We start from the raw sequence: 22,439 nt of genomic DNA, 5'->3' as shown, positions 1-22,439 counted from the left end.
ACCAAACCAAATATTTGAGTCATGTGTGAATTCTTTAGGGGGAGGTTTCTGGGTCTGAACACGCAAATGTAAGCAAAACAACAAAAATAGCAGCAGATAAAAATAGCTTCCCAAACTGGAGCAGGAGCCGAGAAATGGAACCGCAAGAGAATAGCAGCTCAGCCATTCAATACATAGGTGTAAAAAAACCTGCCTTCATTTAGTCCCTAAAAGCCAATTATAGCTTAGCACCTTATGATTCCGGGGTGGGGGTGGGGGTGGGGCTTCTGTAAATTTGACACCACTACAGAGATGACTTTCTTCCCTGTCAGCACCTACCTTATTTCTGAAGGTGAGGGCGCCTGGAGCAGGACTTCCAAAAAAAGACAGCTTCACAGGGTCAAGCAGCACAAAAGCCCCCGACAATCTTTATAAAAGCCCTCCAAACATCGTTTTCATTCTGTGTTCGTGATTATGGTGCTATTGGAAGTGGCCGTGTACAATCCAAGTTTCAATGCTAGTTGTACCTGCAAACATTTCAGGGTGGCCAGACTGCTTCGTTTTTTAATCGGTGTATATCCTGTAGCCTGAAATCCCATAACTTTTCACATCACAAATGTTCTGGGTTGTTGTTTTTTTATTGCCCTTATTTTTGTTGCAGCTGAGCCCCTCTGGGCAGCAATAATGTGGTGACACTAGGAAAGCAGCCCAGAGCAACTAATAAAGCAAAATAAATCCACCGCTAAGGCAATTCTTATTATGTCAAGAACATGCTACAGAATATGCCCCCAATAAAACACTTTGCTTGCAACACTACTTTTGAGAGCTGATCAAACTAGGCCTAAATAGTAGCTTCCTGACTGGCAAGCGTGATGGAAAAGTGAAACTTGTGCAAGCCTAGCGACACCTACTTCCTCCTTCGCATTACAGTACTTCTCCTTTCACTACCCTTTCTGAAGCTAGGATAGCTGTGTCCAAGTGCTGAAGGCGCTGAGTTGTCGTTGAGAAGCCCCTCAAGCAGCCACCCATATACAAATTGGGTTGGCCATAAAGCAAGAAGGTGAGATGGTCAGCCAAAGGACCAGCAGATCGAAACAGCCTATGAGATTCATAATTGCTGCGGTGATCATCAGGATGCCCAGGAAGTCCTTCCACATTAATCATATATTGTTTTGTTTCAATTAGGAGAGAGGAAAATCTCCCCAGAAGAGCCCAGGGGATAAGGGCTCTACCCTGACCGGGAGAGAGCGGTCGGAATACATGCGGTGGAAGAAGGAACGGGATCAGATTGACCTGGAGCGACTGGCACGCCACAAGAACGCAAGGGGGGAATGGCGGCGGGCTTGGGACACAGAAAAATCAGAGCACATGTAAGTTGTCTCCCAGTCAACACACACTCTGCATGCTGTAGGTCAGGCATGGCCAAACTTGGCCCTCCAGCTTTTTTGGGACTACAATTACCACCATCCCTGACCACTGGGCCCTGTGGGGGGCGAATTAATGCGACGAACCTCCACTTCAGACTCTCCCCTCGTTACTAAGTGAATTTTTAATCAGGTGTTCTGGGTCAAATTACAATGCACCCCACCTGTCCCTCTGAGGTCCGTCTGTTATTTCAATCCCCTTTTATCTATAATCTGGGGATCCCTTAGTAACGGGGGTTTTCCTGTCCAGCGGCCGTGGCCGGTTATATCCTCTGCTCAGGGCTTCAGGGTTAACCTCTCCTTTGTCTACAGTTCGGGGCCTCTCCTTATTAGATCCCCTCACTATATCAGTTAGCTACGCCCTCTTAGCAACTCTGTGGCAATACCAGGGTTTCCGCCCGCTAGCCCCTCCTGAGGGAACTCCAAGACACAAACTTATACTTCAAACATTTCGGACCAGGGCTTTTTCAGCCAGAACTCACCGGAGCTCAGTTCTGGCACCTCTCAGGTGGGTGCCATTGCCATTCAAAGAGAACAAGGGAAGTGTTCATGGCGAGTTCCGGCATCTATTTTCTAAAAAAAATAGAACTGTTTTCGACTACAACCCCCATCAGCCTCCCTGTGCTTGCGCTTGATGGGGCTGGTGGGAATTGCAGTCCCAAAACATCTAGAGGGTACCAGGCTGGCCAAGGCAGATTGTAGCCTGCAAAGAGGTCAGTGATAGGAAAAATATCCTAGTGGGAGCTAGAAAGCTGATGGGAAGTAATATGCTTCATGCTACTCTTGGGGCTTTGTGGGCTTTATGGGGCTTGTGATTGCTAGAGAAAGAGGGTAGTATATCAATGTCTCTGCCTAAATAGATGGCTCAGAGTCAACTACCCACAGAGGATCCATTATAAGATGGATTCTCCTTCCTTGGAGGTTTTAAAGCAGAGGTTGGATAGCTATATGCCATGGATGTTTTAGCTGAGATTCCTGCATTGCAGGGGTTGGACTAGATGACCATCGGGGTCCCTTCCAATGCTATAATTCTATGAACATCAGGGCATGTGCAAGTTAAGGAGAAGAAGGCAACTTATGTTCATAAGAAAAGGGCCCCTTGTAAAGGAGGACATCACAATTTATATTCGTTTAACTAAAAGCCAGTCTAATTTATTAGTGAATGCCCTCCACACAGTCCAAAGGGATTCTGAAGGGAGATACTGGTTATTTTGTATTTTAAAACTGACCTAAAAACACAGAATTTGCAGCCAGCCACTTGGCAAAACTGTTTGGCAGCAGTTTTCAGGGCAGGCAAAAGCAAGGACTGTTTCATAACAAGGGGTAGGTTCACACAGTCCTTTGTTAATGTGTTAAATTTAACATGAGCAGCCTTTTTGGAAGATTCTTCTCTGCTCCTAGCTTCATACCTGAACGATTTTTCTTTCATTTGCAGGTTTGAGGATACTAAAGATGGAGAGCCAGCTTTGGATTGTGTCCACAACAAGAAAGGTGAGCAAAGGACTGGGCATGTATTTACCGGCAACTGCTTTTCCGACAGCTTTTAACTGTTCTAGAATTGCTTTTCTTTTCCTTTTTGTGCTTAAATTGTGGATCTGTTTGCCCCCGCTCCCCAGACTCCTTCACGAGGAAGGACAGAATAGACATTCAATAAGTGAATAAATAAGTTGATGTCAGGTTAAAAAAAAATGCAACTCTTGGATATCTCGCTTGCTTTGTCTCAGATATCCAGGCCTCTCCCAATGTGGCTCCAAGTCTGAAGGCTACTTCTTTCATACCCTTTTAAAGTCATGCCTCTGTCAGAAGATGCTGGGCCCTTGTCACTCCCATCCCAGTTTTTCATGTGTTCATTTTGAGGTGTGACCCACAGTAGATGATTTATGTCGTTGAAGTGGATGGTTGAAGACACCCCTAAATCTGGTGTGCAAACTTTCAGGAGCAGTTGCTAAGCCAATCCTGTTTCTGTGTGTCTCTTTAGGTGGGGGGAAAGCATGTGTGTGGGAATAGCAATGTTAAGCAGTGTGTCCAGTGTTTTGGAATGGGGGTTGGGGTTGGGGAATCATGGACAACTCTCAAAGATTCTTGCACTGCGTTCTTTCTTTGCTCATGTGAGTTCTTTATTTCTGTACCGGTTGGGGATATGAGACAGCTCCAGCGTTAAAGTGCAAATAAAACAATAATTTTTGTTCTGCACCATAAAGGAAAAGTCAGAGCACAGCTTGCTTCTTAGGGCTCTCGTGTGCGCTGCATAGTATTCTCTTGAGACGATCCCCAGAACTCCATCCCTGAACTCTGCATTCACCTGAAGGGACACTCCAATTGCCTAAATTGACTAGGTCAAAATCCACTGTTTGCTTTTGTAATATGATGAACCATCGACTCTGGACTACTGTGAAAATGGGAAAGTTTCTGTTTTGGGGGTGGGGGTTAGAAAAGAGACTGAAGACAATGTCGAAACAAAATAGAAAATTCTTTCCAGTAGCACCTTAGAGACCAACTGAGTTTGTTCTTGGTATGAGCTTTCGTGTGCATGCACACTTCTTCAGACACTTCTTCAGGTATCTGAAGAAGTGTGCATGCACACGAAAGCTCATACCAAGAACAAACTCAGTTGGTCTCTAAGGTGCTACTGGAAAGAATTTTCTATTTTGTTTCGACTATGGCAGACCAACACGGCTACCCACCTGTAACTGAAGACAATGTGCAATGCCTCTAAATGAGGCAGATAGAAATCAAATTCCATGTTCCGATGATTCACAAAACAAAAGATATTTGGAAGCAATTTTCCAATAAATATTGAAGATTTCAACCTGCACATAGATTTCTTTTAAAAAAATGTTCACTTTTTTTGCTCACCGCTGTTATAGTAGCTGCTTTTTTGGTTCCCTTTTCACCAATGTACAGATTTTTATATTAGCTGATGAATCACCTGATCCTCCCTTTCCTAGATGTGCAAACTGTTTTTACGTCAAATTAGGCAATCTGTGCTCTGCTGCTGCTGCTGCTGCTGCTGGGGGATGGAATTTGTTGTTACATGATCCTGCTCTGTTACATGCTTTGTCCTTTCAAGGAGGAAGAAATGCCAGGAAGTCCCAGCACCGATCCTTGCCTTCTGAAGGAAAAAGTGAGTCTCAGGAACAGGGTAGAGTTCAGTTCAGCCGTAATGTAAATGCTGGCTTTCTTTTCCATGTCAGAAGTATCACAAAAACATTTCCTAGAGAGGAAGATTTTGCCCCCATCTTGCCATTACTCCAGGCCCAGAGTTAATGTTGCATTTGTAGAGGCCCTGGATATCATGCAACTTTCCCTGACCTTCAGATGCTAATTGCGAATATTTCTGTGGGTTTATGCTTCCTTGCATTGCTATACTGCTGCTGCTGTTTCTTGCACCTTTCTGTGACATCACAGCTCGATGGGAATATTTGGGACACTGAAGTAAAGGAGAACTGAAATCGAAATCCCCCTCCCCCAAAAGCAGGATTCATCGACCCTATACTGGTTCTTTCCTTGCAAAGAGGGCACACTGCTGGCTAACAGCCAAGGACAAAGCTGACGAGAAGCAGAGCAAAAATGCTGTATGCTAGGAGGCAGGCTGGGAATGATTCCATATAGGACAATCGGAGTGGGCATGTCGCAGGGGTTATAGTTTCCAGACATGTGAGACAAAGCTTTGCAACCAGGGAGCATTCTGGGAATAGTTGAAGAGGACTGCACCAGGAAGTTCCATGGACTTTATGGCTGAATAGCATACAGAGATGGCACAAGGGGTCAGGGAAAGAGTGGTATTTGGATAACCAAAGAAGCAAGCAAGGAAATAACTGAATCAGGATAGGGAGGATCACAAAAAACACTCCCACTGTTGGGATTTTGGAAGTTTGCTTAGACTTTTCTAGCCAGCCTGCCCCCCCTCTCCCCACTATGAAGAGCCAGGCAATCTCCCACCTATACACTGACCAGATCCAGACCTGCTTAGCTTCAGCAAGCTTGCTGAGTGGCACACGCCTTCAGACCAAAATTCTGGAACCCCATGAAAGTGGACACTTCAATCTTTCTCGGCGCAATCCCCTCGTCCCTGGCTAACTGCATGGGTGACATCCAACTAAACAGGCCAGTGCAGTGACGTTCAGCTGCACAATGTTAACTTCTTGACCTTCTCCTCATCCCATGCTCCCCCCTCAATCTGATGCAGAGAGTAGGGGGAACCCCTGGAACAGAGGTGCACAGGGAGAGAAAAAGGTGGGGAGGTTACACTAGAGCAAAATGCTTTAGCTGTGCAATGTAACTGTTTCATTGGATACCATCCAAGGATTCTGTAGTACTTCCACTTCCAGTCCTCATGGACCTTAGCCATGGAGGTCAGAACTGTGGCGTATTGTGGCCTGGTGCTAGGCAGGCTAGCCTTGGCTCATGGCACTTTTTTTTAGGTGGAGGTCAGCACAGAAGAAGCACCAGTGAGTCTGCTGCCAGAACACTGCCAGTAGTGAGCAGTAAAGCCAGAGGGAAGGACAGACTAACAGGCAGAGCCAGAAGGTAAGGGAGCAGCTTTCAATGGGACTTCACTGCCTCTGGTGGGAGGCCTGCTCAGCCAAAATGAGCATCTCCACTCAGGCCTTATCCACACTTAGGGTTACCATATTTCAAAAAGTAAAAACCAGGATCTCAGAGCTCTTGCCATCCGTTCAAAAAATTGACTTTCAATGGACAAGCACTTCCCCCCCCCCTTTAAAACTTACCAATTACAGTCCCTGTCTGGGGGGGGGGGCAGTATCATGAATAAACTGTTTCAAGAATAGATTGTATCACTAAAGGAAATGCACATAAAAACCCAAAGGCAAGGACTCCAGGAAGATAATTGTAACAAATCATATTTTCTTTTTCCAGACTATACTGAAAATGAGTTCAATTGCATGAGTAATTCTTTGTTAGTCTGTCCCAAATCTGGGGTGGGGGCTAGAATAGTGCCAATGGGAGGTTTTCCCCCCTAGCTGCATAATTTCCGTCAGGATTGTGGCTGGGTAGGAAAGTGTTCAACTTTCTTTCTCCAGTACACTACAGTACTGTGATCTCAGTGAAAATCTTCCTGCACCTATAATTAAATAAAGCCTGCCGGGGGCCCCCTCGACCCACCCCACAAACAAACATATCCTTAGTCAAGGAGTGGCAAGACAAGACGCTAGAATTTGACTTACTCTTTTTGGAATTGTCTAGCTATTAGACCACAACATTGATAGAAGCAGTTTCTGTTTATTTGGTCTATAGATGTACATCAAAGATAGTGTGGCATTATCAGGGGGATTACACTAGGGAGGGAAAGACGACAATATACATATGCACAAATTGTGCCTTTTTAAAATGAGACTATAACAGAATCCGCAAATGAACAGAAATTCCATGCAAGTATGATTAGATTCCTCCTAACCTAAATTCCATTAAAATCTAGTCCAGAACATCAGAATTGCTCTTAAAAGTGCCCTTGGCACATTGCCATTTGTCTCCTATGATTTTTTGTCTCAGAATGGTCCACATATGGACAGTAACACAACTGCAAAGCAGCACAGTATTGCCACATTGGGAATATGCCGCTCATATTAGGCAAGCAGTTGTTATGCATGAGAAGGGAAACTTATTCCAGGAGAAAGATGTTGTTGTTGGGCTTTTATGGCCCATTAAATATTGTCTGCTTATTCAACTTTATGTGTGTATCACAAATCACACTTGTTTTTTTATTCCTTGCTGGTGTTTGCCTTTATAAATGAGATTGTTCCTGAGACTTAGCCCTTGCCCGTACAGCAAATCTCTTGCTTCTTCCAATATGTAGCATTGCTTCTGTCTGTAATTAGGTGAGCTCCCGTTGCTCGGTCCCAGCTCCTGCCAACCTAGCAGTTCAAAAGCACATCAAAGTGCAAGTAGATAAATAGGTACTGCTCGATGGGAAGGTAAACAGCGTTTTCATGTGCTGCTCTGATTCGCCAGAAGCGGCTTAGTCATGCTGGCCATATGACCCGGAAGCTGTCTGTGGACAAACGCCAGCTCCCTCAGCCAGTAAAGCGAGATGAGCACTGCAACCCCAGAGTCGTCTGCAACTGGACTTAATGGTCAGGGGTCCCTTTACCTTTACCTTTATGCCGTTTTCATTTCTCGCAGCGTAAAAATGCTTTAGGAAAAGGGTGAAAATACGGCTACATTTGTGTTTTAAAGCTCCACTGGAGTGGTAAAACAAAGCAAGCCTGTAAGACCAACCACTCCAGCACAGGCAAACCAAAAAATATAGATACGGTTTGTTAAATCAGGGGTAATGAATGGCTTATTCTTTTATCAGCTTTGACTTGAGCTCCCCCACCCTGAAACCTGATAAACTAGATCAGGGGTCAGCAACCTTGCAGCCGTGGGCTGGTCCACCATCCCTCAGACCATGTTTGGGGGCTGGACTATATTTTGGGGGGAAAACTAATTCCTATGCCCTAAAAATAACCCAGAGATGCTTTTTAAATAAAAGGACACATTCTACTCATGAAAAACACGCTGATTCCTGGACCATCCACAGGCTGGATTGAGAAGGCGATTGGGCCGCATCTGGCCCCCGGGCCTTAGGTTGCCTACCCCTGAACTAGATAACACCATAGCAGTACTTGGAAAGCAGTTCTTCTCCACTTGCAATCATCAGGGCAGAAGCTGAGGCTGGGAGGCAAGAAGTGACCATTGAGTCTGGTAATAAAGTACCGGTAAACAGTGGGGAACAAGAGAAGAGTGGTAACTCTGATCACAGTGCCCATTGAACAACCACCTTCAGTGACACCATAAGATTATAGCCACATTCATAAAATACTACTGTCCCCCTCTCATGAAAGTGTATTGAAGTCATTGGGATCCAGTTCCTGGGACAGTCCCTTGCTGGAGACACAATTCCCAGCTCAGAGAGTGTAATTTCAGCAGCAGAATCAGGTCATTTGCAAACCCAACGTCTCCAAGCACACCAAGGTGGAGCTCGCCCTCCAGCAGAAGATTGCGAGTGCCCCATCTTACACTGCTTCGCCAAGAGCAGGTGTTGTCCAGCAGTGGCAGTGGTGAAATTGCATTTATTTCAGAAAGGCAGTTCCCCACTCACCTTCTAGAGTGGTACGAATAGCAATTCCCCATAGGAGTTCAGAGTAGTGGCAACAGTGCTGCTCAGTATCCAACAGTGCCGCTGCTTCCGCCACCAACCTCTGCTGATGAGGTGTATTTAATTTCCACCTATCTGCTGACACACCTGAAGTGGCGGCATGGTGATGCAAACACTAATGACTGAAGTCCGTAGCACGGACTGGGTACCAACAGTGCTAGAACTCATATAAAAAGAGTAATGCACATGTGACCTGAAAACAGGTACAAAAGAACAGCTGCCAGTGGAACAAATGAGCAGGAAAAATCTCAGCTTCATATTCATTAATCTCTTTTTCTAAAGAGCATTAGCAACGCCCTCGTTCTGTGTTAATACAGTACTGTAAGATTGGGATTTAAACAGAAGGGGTTTAATGAATCCAGGAGTAGTGCTAGAGATTCACAACAGTCCTAGCAAAGTTGCCAAGTAACAACTCCCCCCTATAGTTTGGGAAATTGGCTGATAGTTCTAAACTGCTGCTGTTCACAATGGCTAGGAAATATCTGAAGGGGAAATAACTGTTATGAGTTGGGGGTGGGGGTGGGTGGGGAGGGGGGCTGTACGCCCTTCTAATTCCTGGATCCAGCAAGTGTTAAAATCTGGGCAAAGATTCAAATTCTTGGAATAGCCAGGCTAGTTTCCTGGTGAGGTAATGGGTCATTAAAGAAACAAAGGGAGTGACTCTGTGCCAGATACCAAACGGCACAAACTTGCTGTTAGTTAGAAAGACAAAAGCCAGAGTGGAGAGTGGCATGATGTGAGCTAGAAGCTGGAAGCTGGAAGCAGCAAGCTGGGAAGCCAGGGAGTCAGAGCAATGCCTTTTGCTGGTGGAATCCAAGGCTGTGGCTATGGGAGAAGGAAGACCCTCTTAGGGTGTTAATGCTGCGAGCCCCTCCATCACAGGTTCAGGTTGTATATATGTGTAAATAAACCACATATCCTAAAGACACCACAGTCTCTACTGTGTCTCATTCCAAGAAAACTGAACCCTGGATAAGCACCTGGAACCCCTGGAAAATTGCACCACTTGGAGATTGGGGTGGCATGCAACATAATTATTGCATGCACCCCCAGCTAAGAATGAGGTGGTTTCCCTGTGAAGAGAAATTGCCTTGACAGTGACAAAGTCTGACACAGAAACAGAGATTCCTTCCAAAGCTGTCCATTGAGCATTCATCCCAATTTGGTTGCACAACATTTGTGGGAAGGTTCAAAGAGGCCCATTTAGTGAGTATTCCCAGGGAGGCGATGTAATATTGTGTCAAGCAAGTGGTATTCCACATTTCCTACTGCATTTTATTGTCACTTTCCTTATTGCACAATTCAGCTTTAATTGTGCAACCTGAATTTGTCGGTATGAACTAAGAAATCCCTAGCTTGGATTTTAGAGCTGCCTAATCACTAATGGTCCTTTTAAGCAAAGCACTACATATGAACCTGAGACCCCCATCTGCAATGGGGTGTGTGCAGTAATAATGTGACCTGCTTTCCCATGTAACAACAACAATAATTATTAATAATATATGTCAAATACTTTGAACATTTTAAAAAAAGTTATGTATCAGTTATCCTGATCATCAGAGTTCCTGTGCCTTGAGGAGCGACATGATAGACAGAAATTCAACTAGTGAACTTTCCCCTATCACTCCATCTGCGCACTGGGGGAAACTGAGTCACTTGGATTTCTACTTTCCTGGAAAAAGTGCTCCAATTAGTTGTATTTTCCCTTGCATACTGAAGAATATAACCTCCCTGTAAATATACTGTATATACATTGCTTTGCTAAATTTTGTACTATTTTAATAGAAACTTTAATAGAGTCTGTGTCAGGAAAAGAGGCAGCAACTCACCTGTCACTTTCTCTCTGTGTGTGAAATAGAAGATACTCTGGAATCCATTCCTTCTCTTGGTGTTCGCAAACTGTGGCAGACAGCTCCATAAATCACTGGTACATGCTGTTAGTCTAATGACAAATGTCTGGGAATAGAAATTTTATTTTATGGTTTTTATTATATTACAGTTTTAACAACCAGCTTGTGAAAGATTAATGGCCCCTGATGAACCTTTGGAATTAAGATGAATATGCTCTTTAGATGCGGCGAGTGCAAATGTTGTGATGAATCTGGACAATCTGAGCATCTTTATAAGAAGGATTGCCTCAAGAGCTAACATGGTTTATAGGCAGTTTCCAAAAACAGAGGCAAGCATGAGCAAGAGCGGACCTCCTGTGCTCTCACTCCCTGGTTTTTGAGGACTGCTTAAAGAAACAATAACAAGGAACACAGACTTAATCCCAACTCATACTCCTCATCCTCTGATATCATAGTTAGTAGATAGTCAGTGGTTACATGCTTCACCGTTTCTTCTTAATGACTGCTTGTTACTGGTGGAAAACTTGGACTCTTGTCTAGGGTTGTGTTCAAGACCCTCTGCTCTGCAAGGAGACGGAGCTCCCAGATTAGGCAAAACAGCTATTATCCAAAAGGGAGTCCTATCACCATTTGACAATCCTCATTTTTTGCTTGCTGTTTTACAGATGGGATGCCAAGGAAGGTGAAGAAATGCCCTTTGTAAAGGATGAACCTGATAAGCAGGTGAGTCTACTCTATTGAGTGTTGCTTAGATCAGGAGTGGGGAACCTTTTTTGGTTCTGTGGGTGTAGCGTTTGTGCAAGCCCTCGCCCCTCAGCGTTTCCCGCTGCTGGCGTCCCGGGCGCACAAAACACTCTCTTTTGTCTTGGCTCAGCTCTCCAGCTGAGTCAAGACCGGTCTTTTTGCTGCCACCACCCCCTGGAAGTTTGGAAACCCAGCTGAAGCCACAGAGCAGAACACGGGGGCCGCTCCACCTGCACACCGGCTCACAGCCTTCCCAGGCTCAAACAGAGCCCCAAATGATTATCCTTTTAAAGTAACGCGCCAAGCGGCAGACCTGGATTTAGCCAAGCAAACGTAGGAATGAACAGAAAACTAGAACAAAAGTTCTTTTAAACCTTTTATTCAAAAGTTACTAAAAATACACAAAGTATATTCCCAACACAAGTTACATGCATAAAACAAAAACATTCTTACTAGGCTAGCCTCAAAGACTTTTCTAATTCCCTCTCCCTAAATTGGCAGGGACTGATACTTAGCTGCATTTGCATGCGAAAGACTGGCAATTCTTCAGGCGGCTGGTTGACAAAAGGCCGCCCTCCTAAGTTCCCTTAGGACCCCATCTCTCTGGATGATCCTCGACACCACAGCAGTCTGAGTCAGGTGTAACTAAGCTCTCTTGCATTTCCCAGCCTGGGGCAGATAAGGCATTCATCCCACGTGGAGTTCCGAGAATCCACAAATAAGAATTAGGTTCTTAATCCCGTTAGCCAATCAGCGCCCCTAGGTCATCACTCTCACCTGTCAAGGATGAGAGGCAGCTGCAGGTCTTTTGAAGTGTACCTCCCTAATTTCCCACCAGCTTGATAATTGCCAGCTGGCCTCCTCAGACCTTATCGGACATCAGAGCAACTCGCTACAGTTGTGAATCCTAACACCCCCAGCGGATCTGCTGGGTCATAAAAACTTACAGATAACATTAGGCCAGGGCATCCATCGGTCAACTTCCCACAGCATAGCACAATACCCATGATTCTATTTTCCCAGAAATCCCTGCTCAAGAACCAAGGATTTTTGGTCCGACACTACAGTGGGCCAGATCCTTATCGGCATCTATCCTCGCAGGCCAACTGTGATGGGTGGGTGGGGCCACCCACCTGTCCCCTTGGAGCTCTTTGCAACCCATTTTTGTTTTAACAACCCTGGACAATTTGGTTTCATCAGCAAGCTTTGCCACCTCAGGTGGGCATGCTTTGAGGGAAACAGCCTCCTGAGAGAGGTTGGCAACCCTGGCAAGCTAGGTTTGGTCCACTGAGCAGAAGTGCCTTACCAAACAAAATAACACCAAGCCTTGTGCTTTGCATTAATTCAGAAGAACTACAGTCCTTGGTTCTTAACTCATCAAAGTAGGGTAGAGTCTTCCATTAACTGGGGGCCAAGCTGGATGAGATTCCCACTAATGCCTGACCAGGTTCCTGGAGGTTTATGTTTCTTGAACTGAAATGCATCTAACAGGGGTTGCAGATCTGATTGGAGTAAGGCGGTGGAGGAGAGAAAGATGCTTAACTCTTTCCCCTCACACTGCTTTAGTTTAGATACACACACAGAAACACATCTAGTTGCTTTCCCTCCCATGCTGGGAAAGAAATGATCCTGTATCCTCCCTGCCCACCCTCAAGGATTGGGTTGTAACTATGATGTCTGCTGTCACTGCTCCCAGATTTTCAGCTTCATATAGCTACATTTCAGTTAAAAGAAGCAGCAGCAGATTGATCAAACAGCTCCGAGCATCCCCTCTACTTTGGCACGCAGAAGCTTGAACTGGGAAGGTGAGAAAAGCTACCAGTAATCCTTTAACCAATGCTTATGAGTATGAGGGAAGATCCCTGTGTTACCAGAGTGGCCTGGGAATTTCCTCAATGTTGCCTAGTCCCAGGTCACTCCTGGGCCGTTGCATAATTCTTTATTACAATAAAACAATTGTCTTATATTGTATATATAATATATGCTGTCTCTCCAATAATAAATCATTAATAGGCTAAATCCTATGCATTGTATTTCAAAATATGCCAAATTGATTTTGAAGGCTTTTGCCTAATATGGAGATATTTGTGTAAATGATAAATTATTTCATTGCAATAAAGAACTGCATATTTTAAAATACTGTACATTTTCCCACTCTGGTTGCTAGGTGCTATTTTTAAGGGCCATTTGTGCCTCAGTTGTTTGCATCCCCCAGCACTGCTTATAAACAGGAATTATGTGAGCCCGGCAAATCATTTCCTGCATCAAGTGTGGTGTAGTGGTTAGAGTGCTGGGCTAGGATCAGGTCCAAATCCCAACTAAGGCTGCAATCCTTAATAACCCCATGTTCCCTTTGAATTCAACAGGGTATAGTTCTGAGTAGGAATGATTAGGATTATGTTGTAAACCATGAAGCTCACAGAAGGAGGAGGAGAAGGAGAAGGAGAAGAAGGAGGAGGAGAAGGAGAAGGAGGAGAAGGAGAAGGAGAAGGAGAAGGAGAAGGAGAAGGAGAAGGAATAGAAGGAGAAGGAGAAGCAGAAGGAGTTGTATACTGCCCTATACCTGCAAGTCTTAGTAGCTGTGCTTTAGTGAAAGGGAGACTTTAGTCACCTCTGGTAGCCAGCTACTGATTCCAACAGCTTTGTATGGGTAACCTGTTGTTTCTTTAAGTCAATTGTGTAATAAGTACTAAGCAGAGTTTTGTCTTCTGTCATTCTAGAGATCCTCAAGCAACGAGCAACTGAAAAAGCAAGCTCTGGCTAGTGAAGCAGTCAAGGAGCATAACTTCCCAGCAGGCCTAGAGAATAATATAAAGCCCCCGGAACACAGTGCTCCCTTGCCTCAAGCCCAAAGAGATGAATGGAACCAAACTGCAGGTGAAGAGCAGGGTGCAAATGAAAAAGCCAGGAGGTGCCTAACCCAGGGCATGTCTCCCGCAATCAGTGCGGATGAGACCGGGGCAGATCTCAAACTCAGTAAGTCTGTAACTGGGACTGATTTGTCTCCCAAGGGCAACTATATGAACAGCAGCTCTTGTCAGGGAATGCCTGGGAATGTGGTGCAGACTTCTGGGCGCGACCTTCAAGAAATCAATTCCATAGTCTATGAAGGTGGCTTAGACAAAAGTGTGTATTGTGAACGGAACCCTTGTGGGGGGCAGGCAGGAAACCGTAGTGAGCTGTTGAACAAGGAAGAAGGAGGTGGTGAAGGCCAAGGGCTGATAACAGTAGGACAAGAAGAAGAGAACCAAGTTGGTGGCCTCCAGAAGGAGATAATCCCTGTGAAAGAAAGTGACGCTGCAGCCTGCCTTCTTCGAACGGAGGAGTCCAGGCCTCCATGTAAAGGAATTTCAGACCCGATGAATGAATCTGTACAGGGAGGGGCACAAATGAGGAACAAGGCAGAAGACCAACCTCCGTCGTGCAGTAACAAAGCACAGGATTAAGACTGAACATACAGGCCTCCGTAGAGGCCAAAGGTGAGTGCAATGCTAGCCCCTCCACTTGGCGTTTTAAGTATATTTCTAGCCTGCTCTGTCTCAAGAACTCAAGCCTGGTAGCTCAGTTACACCTAAAAAGATGGGACGCCACCATCCAGGAAGTTCTCCTGCCCATCCCCTACTGAAATGAATCATACTTGGCTCTTGCACTGGTAGGACTGTTTTCAATCATTACACTGAGGTTTAAACAGGAGAACCGCCCTTGTAGATTCAGTCCTTGTCCTTTAGGAGCACAGCTCACAATATTTAAGCTGCATTTTCTATAGGTTGGTCAATTCCCACTTACTAGGCACAGATCCTAATATTACATGGATGAATCTGCCATTACGCTGCTAAATGGTTCACAGCAGAAGATGGTAAGCAACAACTAGCTTCCAAATGATTACAAGCTGTAATGAGAATGCAGCTCTCTTCTTCAAAGCTGCAAGTCTTAATCTTGGGCAAGCCTGCTGTGATCCTACTAAAAGATAATCAAGACCATTCATTCATTTGTTCAGATTATCTAGTTGGGGGTGAAAAGGAAAACCCCTGCAGAAGCAGAATGCTCTTCTCCAGCAGTGCATGCAGTAAGGTAGGTCTTTTCTTCCAGATTACACTTTCCAGACTTTTAGGTTTCAAACAAACATATTCAACTGCCATTCCCAACCTTGTTCCAAGCTGTTTCCTTCCCAGAAAACCACCAATATCCACAGAGCAAAGCTGAGAAATGTTGAGTAAAACTAAGATTTCCCTGGCAAGTGCATAACTTACAAACACAGTATTTTAACAGCAGCAGCAAGCTGTGACTTTGGGAGTTAAAATTCTTATTATCTTGCTCCTTTCTTTGCACACAGTCTCTCAGACAATTCAGTAAACTTCCTCCAAAGTGAAGAAATTGTGCCAGCTTCCTAACGAAAGCCAAATATTACATGAACTGGTAGTATCTCATGTGACATATTGGGAGACATGTTTGTTCTTTTAATAACAAAATACTGAACAGTACAGAAGATCAACAATTTGAAATCTGTTTGTGGCTAGTTATTGTTGTTGTTGTTCAGTCGTTCAGTCGTGTCCGACTCTTCGTGACCCCATGGACCAGAGCACGCCAGGCACGCCTGCCTAGTTATTGGCTACTTTAAAAAAAATGTCATTGGTCATTCTTTTAATAATTCAAGCGTCAACATGCTATGTAGTTCTGTACACAGATCCAGCAATGTCATACATGCATTCAGAATTCCCTTTGCCCCTGCCCAATGTCGACCCCATTTCTTTCAGTGGGGGCAACTGATTTTTTCATGCTTTCTTTCACACACACTAATCTCCTCCCTCCAGTGAAATGAATGGGGCAGCCAAAGTGCAGTAGAGCTCCATGCACAAAACAATGCTGTGAGATTACTCTAGTGTTAGGGCAAGGGCCTGAGGCAACATGGAGACGACAAGCTGCCTAAGGCTGTCCCAAGGAGCCAAATGTCAAGTTAGAATTTGATTTCCTTTTCAAAAACTAAATAAATAAATTGAATTTACCATTTAATTTTAAAGATTTTAATTTTTTTAACTTTCAGTTTACACCCACTAGAAGACTATTCAGCATCTAAGTAAATAACACAGAAACTGAAGTCTCAGATTTTGAACTGGATCATATGATATTTCAGACATAGGTAAACCTATGAAGAGCCAAATAATCATGCTTTTGAAATGTTAAAGCTGTTTAGTGTGCTTACAACCCATGTTAAAACAATGTTGGTGCAAATTGTTAAAACACACACACATACATATGTGGCTTTGCAGAATTCTTTTTGTATTTTATAATTTATTTTATTTTATATTAGTCCTGGTCTTCTGATCTGCAGATGCAAGAGATGGTGCTAAGAGGAACCATACATAAGAAACTATAGCAAAACCCTTTGCTTGTAACATGCAGTTTCTTTCTTATCATCATCACCATCCATCACTATTACTTTATTAATAAGACTTGTCTAACTTGATGATCTGAAATTGCCTTAGGTTAAAAAAAAATTACAACTTGGTAGAATGTTGAGGTTCCTGCTCGTCCCACACATTTCATGTCAAGTTGTAAGACCCATCTTTCTTCATATTGCCATCCATCAGTGGAGCCCTTATGTCGTTGACATATTTCACACATAGAGCTGTTAGCTGTGACCCATTTCTCCAAGGAAACAGCTCAGGAACATGTGACTTTAACTCTTTGCAGCCAGTATCTTATCCATTGATGCAATTTCTGTCAGAGAACAAGGAAATGCTGCTTTTTTATTCAGAATAAAGATTGCCTCCAAAAGCTGCCTAAGCATTTCCCACAGGTCTAAAGAACATTACCTCCAACCCTTAGCACCATTTATACATGCCATTGTATAAAATAATATGCACAGACTAACAGATAATACATAATGGGTGAAGCAGACAAAACAGAGGTAGGGAAGAGCCTTTTTTGCCCTCATCTTCTACCAACCCATCCCTCAACTGCTTGCTAGAATCTGTCCCTGGTAGCTGCCTCCATGGGCATGGCCAGGATTTTTGTTTTGGGGGGGCAGAACAGACGTGATTGGTCAGTTAAGTATTTCTATTGTTTTACTTGATCGGGCGGGGGGGGAGCTGCCCCCCTGCCCTCCCCTTGGCTATGCCCATGGTGAGAGAGCCAGTGTCCGCCACTGCCAGAGCAATCACACTGAACCCAGGAAATCTCAAGGGTCAGTGTGGGGTATTGCAAGTGTCAAACTAGAATTCCGCAGATCCTTACTCGTTGAGCTCAAACTCCCACTCAGCCATGACACTCACTGGCTGACATTTGTGGAAGGGACATAACTCAGCAGAAGGCCTTAGGTTGAATCTCTGCCATCTTCAGGTAGGGCTGGGAAAGACTCTGAAATTCATCTGTGTTCATTTCACTCTGCCCCAGCTGGCACCAGAATCCTAATGGAAATGTTTTCGAAAGGCATGTTTGTTTTTTAAAATGCAGCAGAATAATATATAGATTATCATCATGTCCAAGAAGGGGCATAAGAAATATCCTGGGTGTACACACATCATTTATCCCTTGCCCCCAGCAGACAAATTGAGAAGTGCTCATTTTTCACTCTCAGGCATATGCACAGAAGGAGGGAAGAGCTGGGGCACAGGGATCCTTTCCTTGCAAGGGATAGCCCAGTCAGTACTGCATGATACTCTTCATTGCAGGGTCATTGGTTCAAGCCCCATGGTGGGCAAAGGATTCCCGGATTGTAGCAGGTTTGACTAGATGATTCTCGGGGTCCCTTTCCAACTCTATGATTCTATGAAATAAACAGATTACTGTAGATAAATGGTGGGTTTTCCTTTCTTGTGGTGTCCGGCTCCTCCCCAAATAATTGCTTCAAAAGATTTACATGTAAAGCCACCAAAAAGATGTTGCAGTGTGGAGTGCTGCTGTTCACAATTCCAGCCACTCCATTCCATTTCCCATTTTGCCATGGTTTTCCTTCCCATGAGAAGAGCCTGCTGGATCAGGCCAATAGCCCATCTAAGTCCAGCATCCTGTTCCCTCAGTGGGCAACCAGGTGTCGGTGGGAAGCCCTCTCCCCAACAGACAGACAGACAACCTTCCATGGCCAACGGAGTCAGTTTGAAAATCCCGCTGGAGGCTGAGTGCAGCCAGTACCTCTAGCCTTTCTTCACATGACATGAGTTGCTGTCTTAAAACTTGATCGTCCTCATAGCTGCTCTCATCTTCTGCTTCAAAATGACAATAACCCAAAGCACAAGCCCAGAATCCCCTGCAGAACTCCCCCCTCCCCCCTCCATTTTTAAGTAAGAGTGCCAGGGAAATCAACAAAGGAAACAAACTACAAAATCTTTTCATTCAGTTATATCGAGACAATTAATTTCATAATCTCCAGAGAAAATACAGCTGGGGTAAACTTCCAAAGCACAGTGGGATGCTGACGTCAGCGTTCTCCCCTGACGTAAACAAGAGCAGTACAGCCAAAGTCTTGCAAGCTGCGGAGGTCAGTCTTAGAATGCAAGGCAATGCTGAAGGAGTTGGCATGATTGAGCAGTACACGGAATTCCTCTCCTGATTAAAAGGAACTTAGGCAAAAGAAATGTTAACTCTCCCCCCCCCTCCATTCCTCCCTTATACAGTATCTGAAAGGATGTGGGTATAATATAATAGCTAGAAACTGAGGTTCTTAGAATTTGCACAGAAAGATCATGGAATAGAAATGACAGCTACATGGCCCATTTCTTAATACCTCTTGATGCTAATCCATTTGTAGTATAATCTGTAGTGCTTACAGCAGAATGGACTGTACTGCAAGGTATAGGACTGCAGCCTTACTCAGAAATATTTATTGGGGGGGGGTCTTGACAGATTTTGGGGGAAGGCTTTTCCTTACATGCCAACACCCATTTTGTATAAGAGTTACCCCAAAAGAATTATAATAGGCTGCCACATCCTTGTTGTTGTTGTTCAGTCGTTCAGTCGTGTCCGACTCTTCGTGACCCCATGGACCAGAGCACGCCAGGCACGCCTATCCTTCACTGCCTCTCGCAGTTTGGCCAAACTCATGTTAGTAGTTTCAAGAACACTGTCCAACCATCTCATCCTCTGCCGTCCCCTTCTCCTTGTGCCCTCCATCTTTCCCAACATCAGGGTCTTTTCCAGGGAGTCTTCTCTTCTCATAAGGTGGCCAAAGTACTGGAGCCTCAACATCCTAGTCACATCCACATCCTAGTCAGTCCAATTGCTTGGGGAAATCCTGAGCCCTGCTGCCAGGAACTTCTCCCTTCAGCCAGCTTCAGGAAAAAATAAACAAGGAGATGAGCTTTGTATTTACTTCCCTGAAGCCCAGAGGAAACCACTTAACAAAGAACCTTTTGAAATGTCCTTATGATGCAAGGGATAAAGTGTGTCCTAGTGGAGGAGGAAGATAATAATAATAATTTATTATTTATATCCCACCCATCTGGCTGAGTTTCCTCAGCCACTCTGGGCGGCTCCCAACAGAATATTAAAAACACAATAAAACATACATCAAACATTAAAAAATTCCCTAAACAGCCAGGACCACCTACTGAACTGGCTCTAAGCAAGAAAGCAGGTGAGTGGGGCTGGCTGGTGTTGGTGGGGCTGTGCCCCATTTACCCTAATAGGCTAGCCTCCACTAACTAGCTCCCAGAGGGGACTTCCGGCGAGGCGCCATGGCCGGCGGCAGGGAGCTGTCTTCGCTGTGAGACAGCTCCGGTTTTGTCGGGGGCTAGGAGACCCGCAACCGCACTGCGGGCTCCGGCAAGCCGCGGGAGGGGCGTCCCGCGGACTGGGCTCTCCAGCGGGCCCCTTAGTGTTGCCCCATTCTCGAGCCTCCCTTGTAAAAGGGGGGTTCGAGTGAATGGATAGCGGCACGGGGCTGTGGAGACTGTCCCCATCCGGCAAAACCAAGCGGCGGCCGCCGCTGGCTTATGAGCGTTCCCGTTCTTCCTTATTTGGCTTGGAAACATGAAGAAACCCGTAAGCTGTAAGTACGGGGCTAAATTGGACTTTAAAATTGCTAATTCGGCTTTCGGGGAGAAGCTTGAAAAAGGGAGTCCGTTTCTCTCCTGTCTGACAAAGAACTGTAACATTGACTTTGACTGTTGCTATTTTAACTGATACAAAAGTTTCTGTTCTGGTGGATTGACAAAGAAACCCCGTCAAGGGGGGGGGATTTAAGAACGTTGAAGTATTTCTTCTGACTGTGGATTTTAAATTGAAGAACCTTTGCTCTTTGAGCAGGGAAAATGGTGGCTGCAATCTGACACTGGAAGGTGGAAAAGTACTGAGCTTTGTTATTCTTTGCCTGCCCTGCTGGTTTCGCTTTTACCATGTATCCGGACTTAACAATGACTTCTGGACAAAGGGAAATACTTTTGAGACTAGAACTTTTGCAACAGAATGTCACCGAGATTGGAGCTGACTTTAAGGATTTGGCCAAGGAACTCAGAGAATTAAAAGAAGTATTTAGAGAGAGAAGTACTGCAAGATTTCCTGAAGAAGAGAAGATGCAACTCCAAAAAGAACAAGAACCTTTCTGTCGACGTGAGAGGTCTAGGAAAGGACTTTGGGACATTGGAACTGTGTTCTGGGGTGGGAGCCCAGAACTACGGAAACAACAGCTTTGGAAATTACAAATACAATTTGACTTGAAGAGTGATTTGGAGATGCTTCCTTTGAAGAGACTTGCAAAGACATTTTGGGATAACTCTCTGGATCCCTGGCATTATGGAAAAGGAGACATTCTGAACAATAGTTTTGGAAAAGGCTGTGGGGAAGCCTGGTGGGAAAAGGTTGTGGAAGGAAAGAAGATGGCGAGAAGAGGGGTAGGGTGAAAAAATGTATATGATTGTTAGGAAGGCTCATCATGGTACCCTGACGTCAGAGAGTGAAAATGGTTTTTGATTAGAGAAGTAATACATAGGTTTTGAGGTTTAATATTGGTTTAAAAGGTTTGATTTAGAAGTAACAAAGCAGCAGTTTTATGGAAATAAGAAAGGTAAAGATTATAAGAAATTAAGATCTGTAATATGAAGTGATTGTTTATTTTTTATGTTAAATTTAAATGATGTTTGAATTTAAGAAAAAGGAGAAGAATGATGGTGAATGAATTGTTTAACCTAATTAGATAAGTTACTAAAGTTAAATTTGAACTGAAAGCAAGAGGGAGATTGGGGGAAGTCCTCTTTTAATTAGGATTTGAACAAGATTTGATTTAATAGATCCAGTGTTTAGGTGTTCAAGGTATGTATTTGTTTTATTTTTTATTTTTTGTGGATGTTGTTTGTAGTGTTTGTTTTTGGTTGTTATGGTTATTGTTATTATGTGTTGTTGTCTGGTTGTATTTGTCTTAAAACTAATAAATTTTTGTTTAAAAAAAAATAACTAGCTCCCAGAGGTACTAAGCTTCTATACACAGGATCACAGCAAGTACATAAAACTAGCTCCTTGGTGACTGACTCAGCCTATGCCAAGTAATTGACTTTTTGCGGGTGTGGGGATAGGAGATGAGAAAGGTTCAAGTTGTCCATTAGGGGGTGTTTACAGCATGCTCATCCTCACAGCATCTGAACCTCTCAGTGATCAGCAACTTGTGCTGGACAGACTCTCAGCTGGGTGAGTAGCTCACACAAGAGGCCTGCTGCAGCTTTAATTTGCCACACAGCACTTCCTGATCATCCTGATGTTGCTTTTGTTTGTTTTCCAGGACAACGTGCTAAAGCAAATCTGGTTGCAAAGGAAGAGGAGCACAATCTCCCCCTCTGACACTGACCTACAGCACTTGGCCTTCAGCTCCCAGCGGTGCCTCCCCCTACAGATGACGTTTGCCTGTCTAGAAGCCACTTGCGACCTGAAATTGTCTACTCAGTGCTGAAGGACAGAAAAGGCCTACTTAAAGCAGCCTCCTGAGGAGAAAGGAAAGGAAATCATGGCACTTGTATTTTGTACCTAACTCCCCCCAACCCTTTATATTGTGGGCATGTGATGGGCCATGAGTTGTCTACTGTATGCACTTTATTTTACTGAATAACTAATGATATTTATAAGTTGGGTTTGCTTTGAAGATAACTCCCCTTATTTTTCTCCTCAACACTGGCCAACGGATTTACTCTTTTGTTGCTTCCAAAAGCAAGTGGCAAACTTTACAGAGCCTCTGGCTGGGCTTGAGTTTTATGGATGTTCGGCCAGTTAGAGACAATTAAGAAGAAACCATTTTCTTAACAATAAAGGTGGCTGAGGAGATAGTAGATCCAGCAGCCAGGAAGATTGTGTTGTGGC

At 44.4% G+C, this 22,439-nt stretch overlaps 1 protein-coding gene across 2 annotated transcripts in view; it reads left to right on the top strand.

Annotated features, from left to right (window-relative positions):
* CCDC9B (coiled-coil domain containing 9B) overlaps positions 1-21,964 on the top strand; it is a 60,009-nt gene extending 38,045 nt beyond the window's left edge. The window contains exons 7-13 of one of the 2 annotated variants that reach the window (XM_033145172.1): positions 1,165-1,349; positions 2,839-2,894; positions 4,474-4,527; positions 5,828-5,933; positions 11,081-11,138; positions 13,880-14,638; positions 21,868-21,964. In XM_033145172.1, the coding sequence (XP_033001063.1) occupies positions 1,165-1,349; positions 2,839-2,894; positions 4,474-4,527; positions 5,828-5,933; positions 11,081-11,138; positions 13,880-14,605 (1,185 nt within the window). In that variant the 3' untranslated portion in view covers positions 14,606-14,638; positions 21,868-21,964. The remainder of the gene's footprint in view (positions 1-1,164; positions 1,350-2,838; positions 2,895-4,473; positions 4,528-5,827; positions 5,934-11,080; positions 11,139-13,879; positions 14,639-21,867) is intronic. The other variant, XM_033145182.1, reaches the window with a different exon arrangement.
* The last annotated feature ends 475 nt before the right edge of the window (positions 21,965-22,439 follow it).

The sequence above is a fragment of the Lacerta agilis genome, chromosome 1 (genome assembly GCF_009819535.1).
Source record: "Lacerta agilis isolate rLacAgi1 chromosome 1, rLacAgi1.pri, whole genome shotgun sequence".
NCBI classification, from domain to species: Eukaryota; Metazoa; Chordata; class Lepidosauria; order Squamata; family Lacertidae; genus Lacerta; species Lacerta agilis.
The sequence above is the reverse complement of the archived record's forward strand: the minus strand, read 5'-3'. Positions and strand labels throughout refer to the sequence as shown.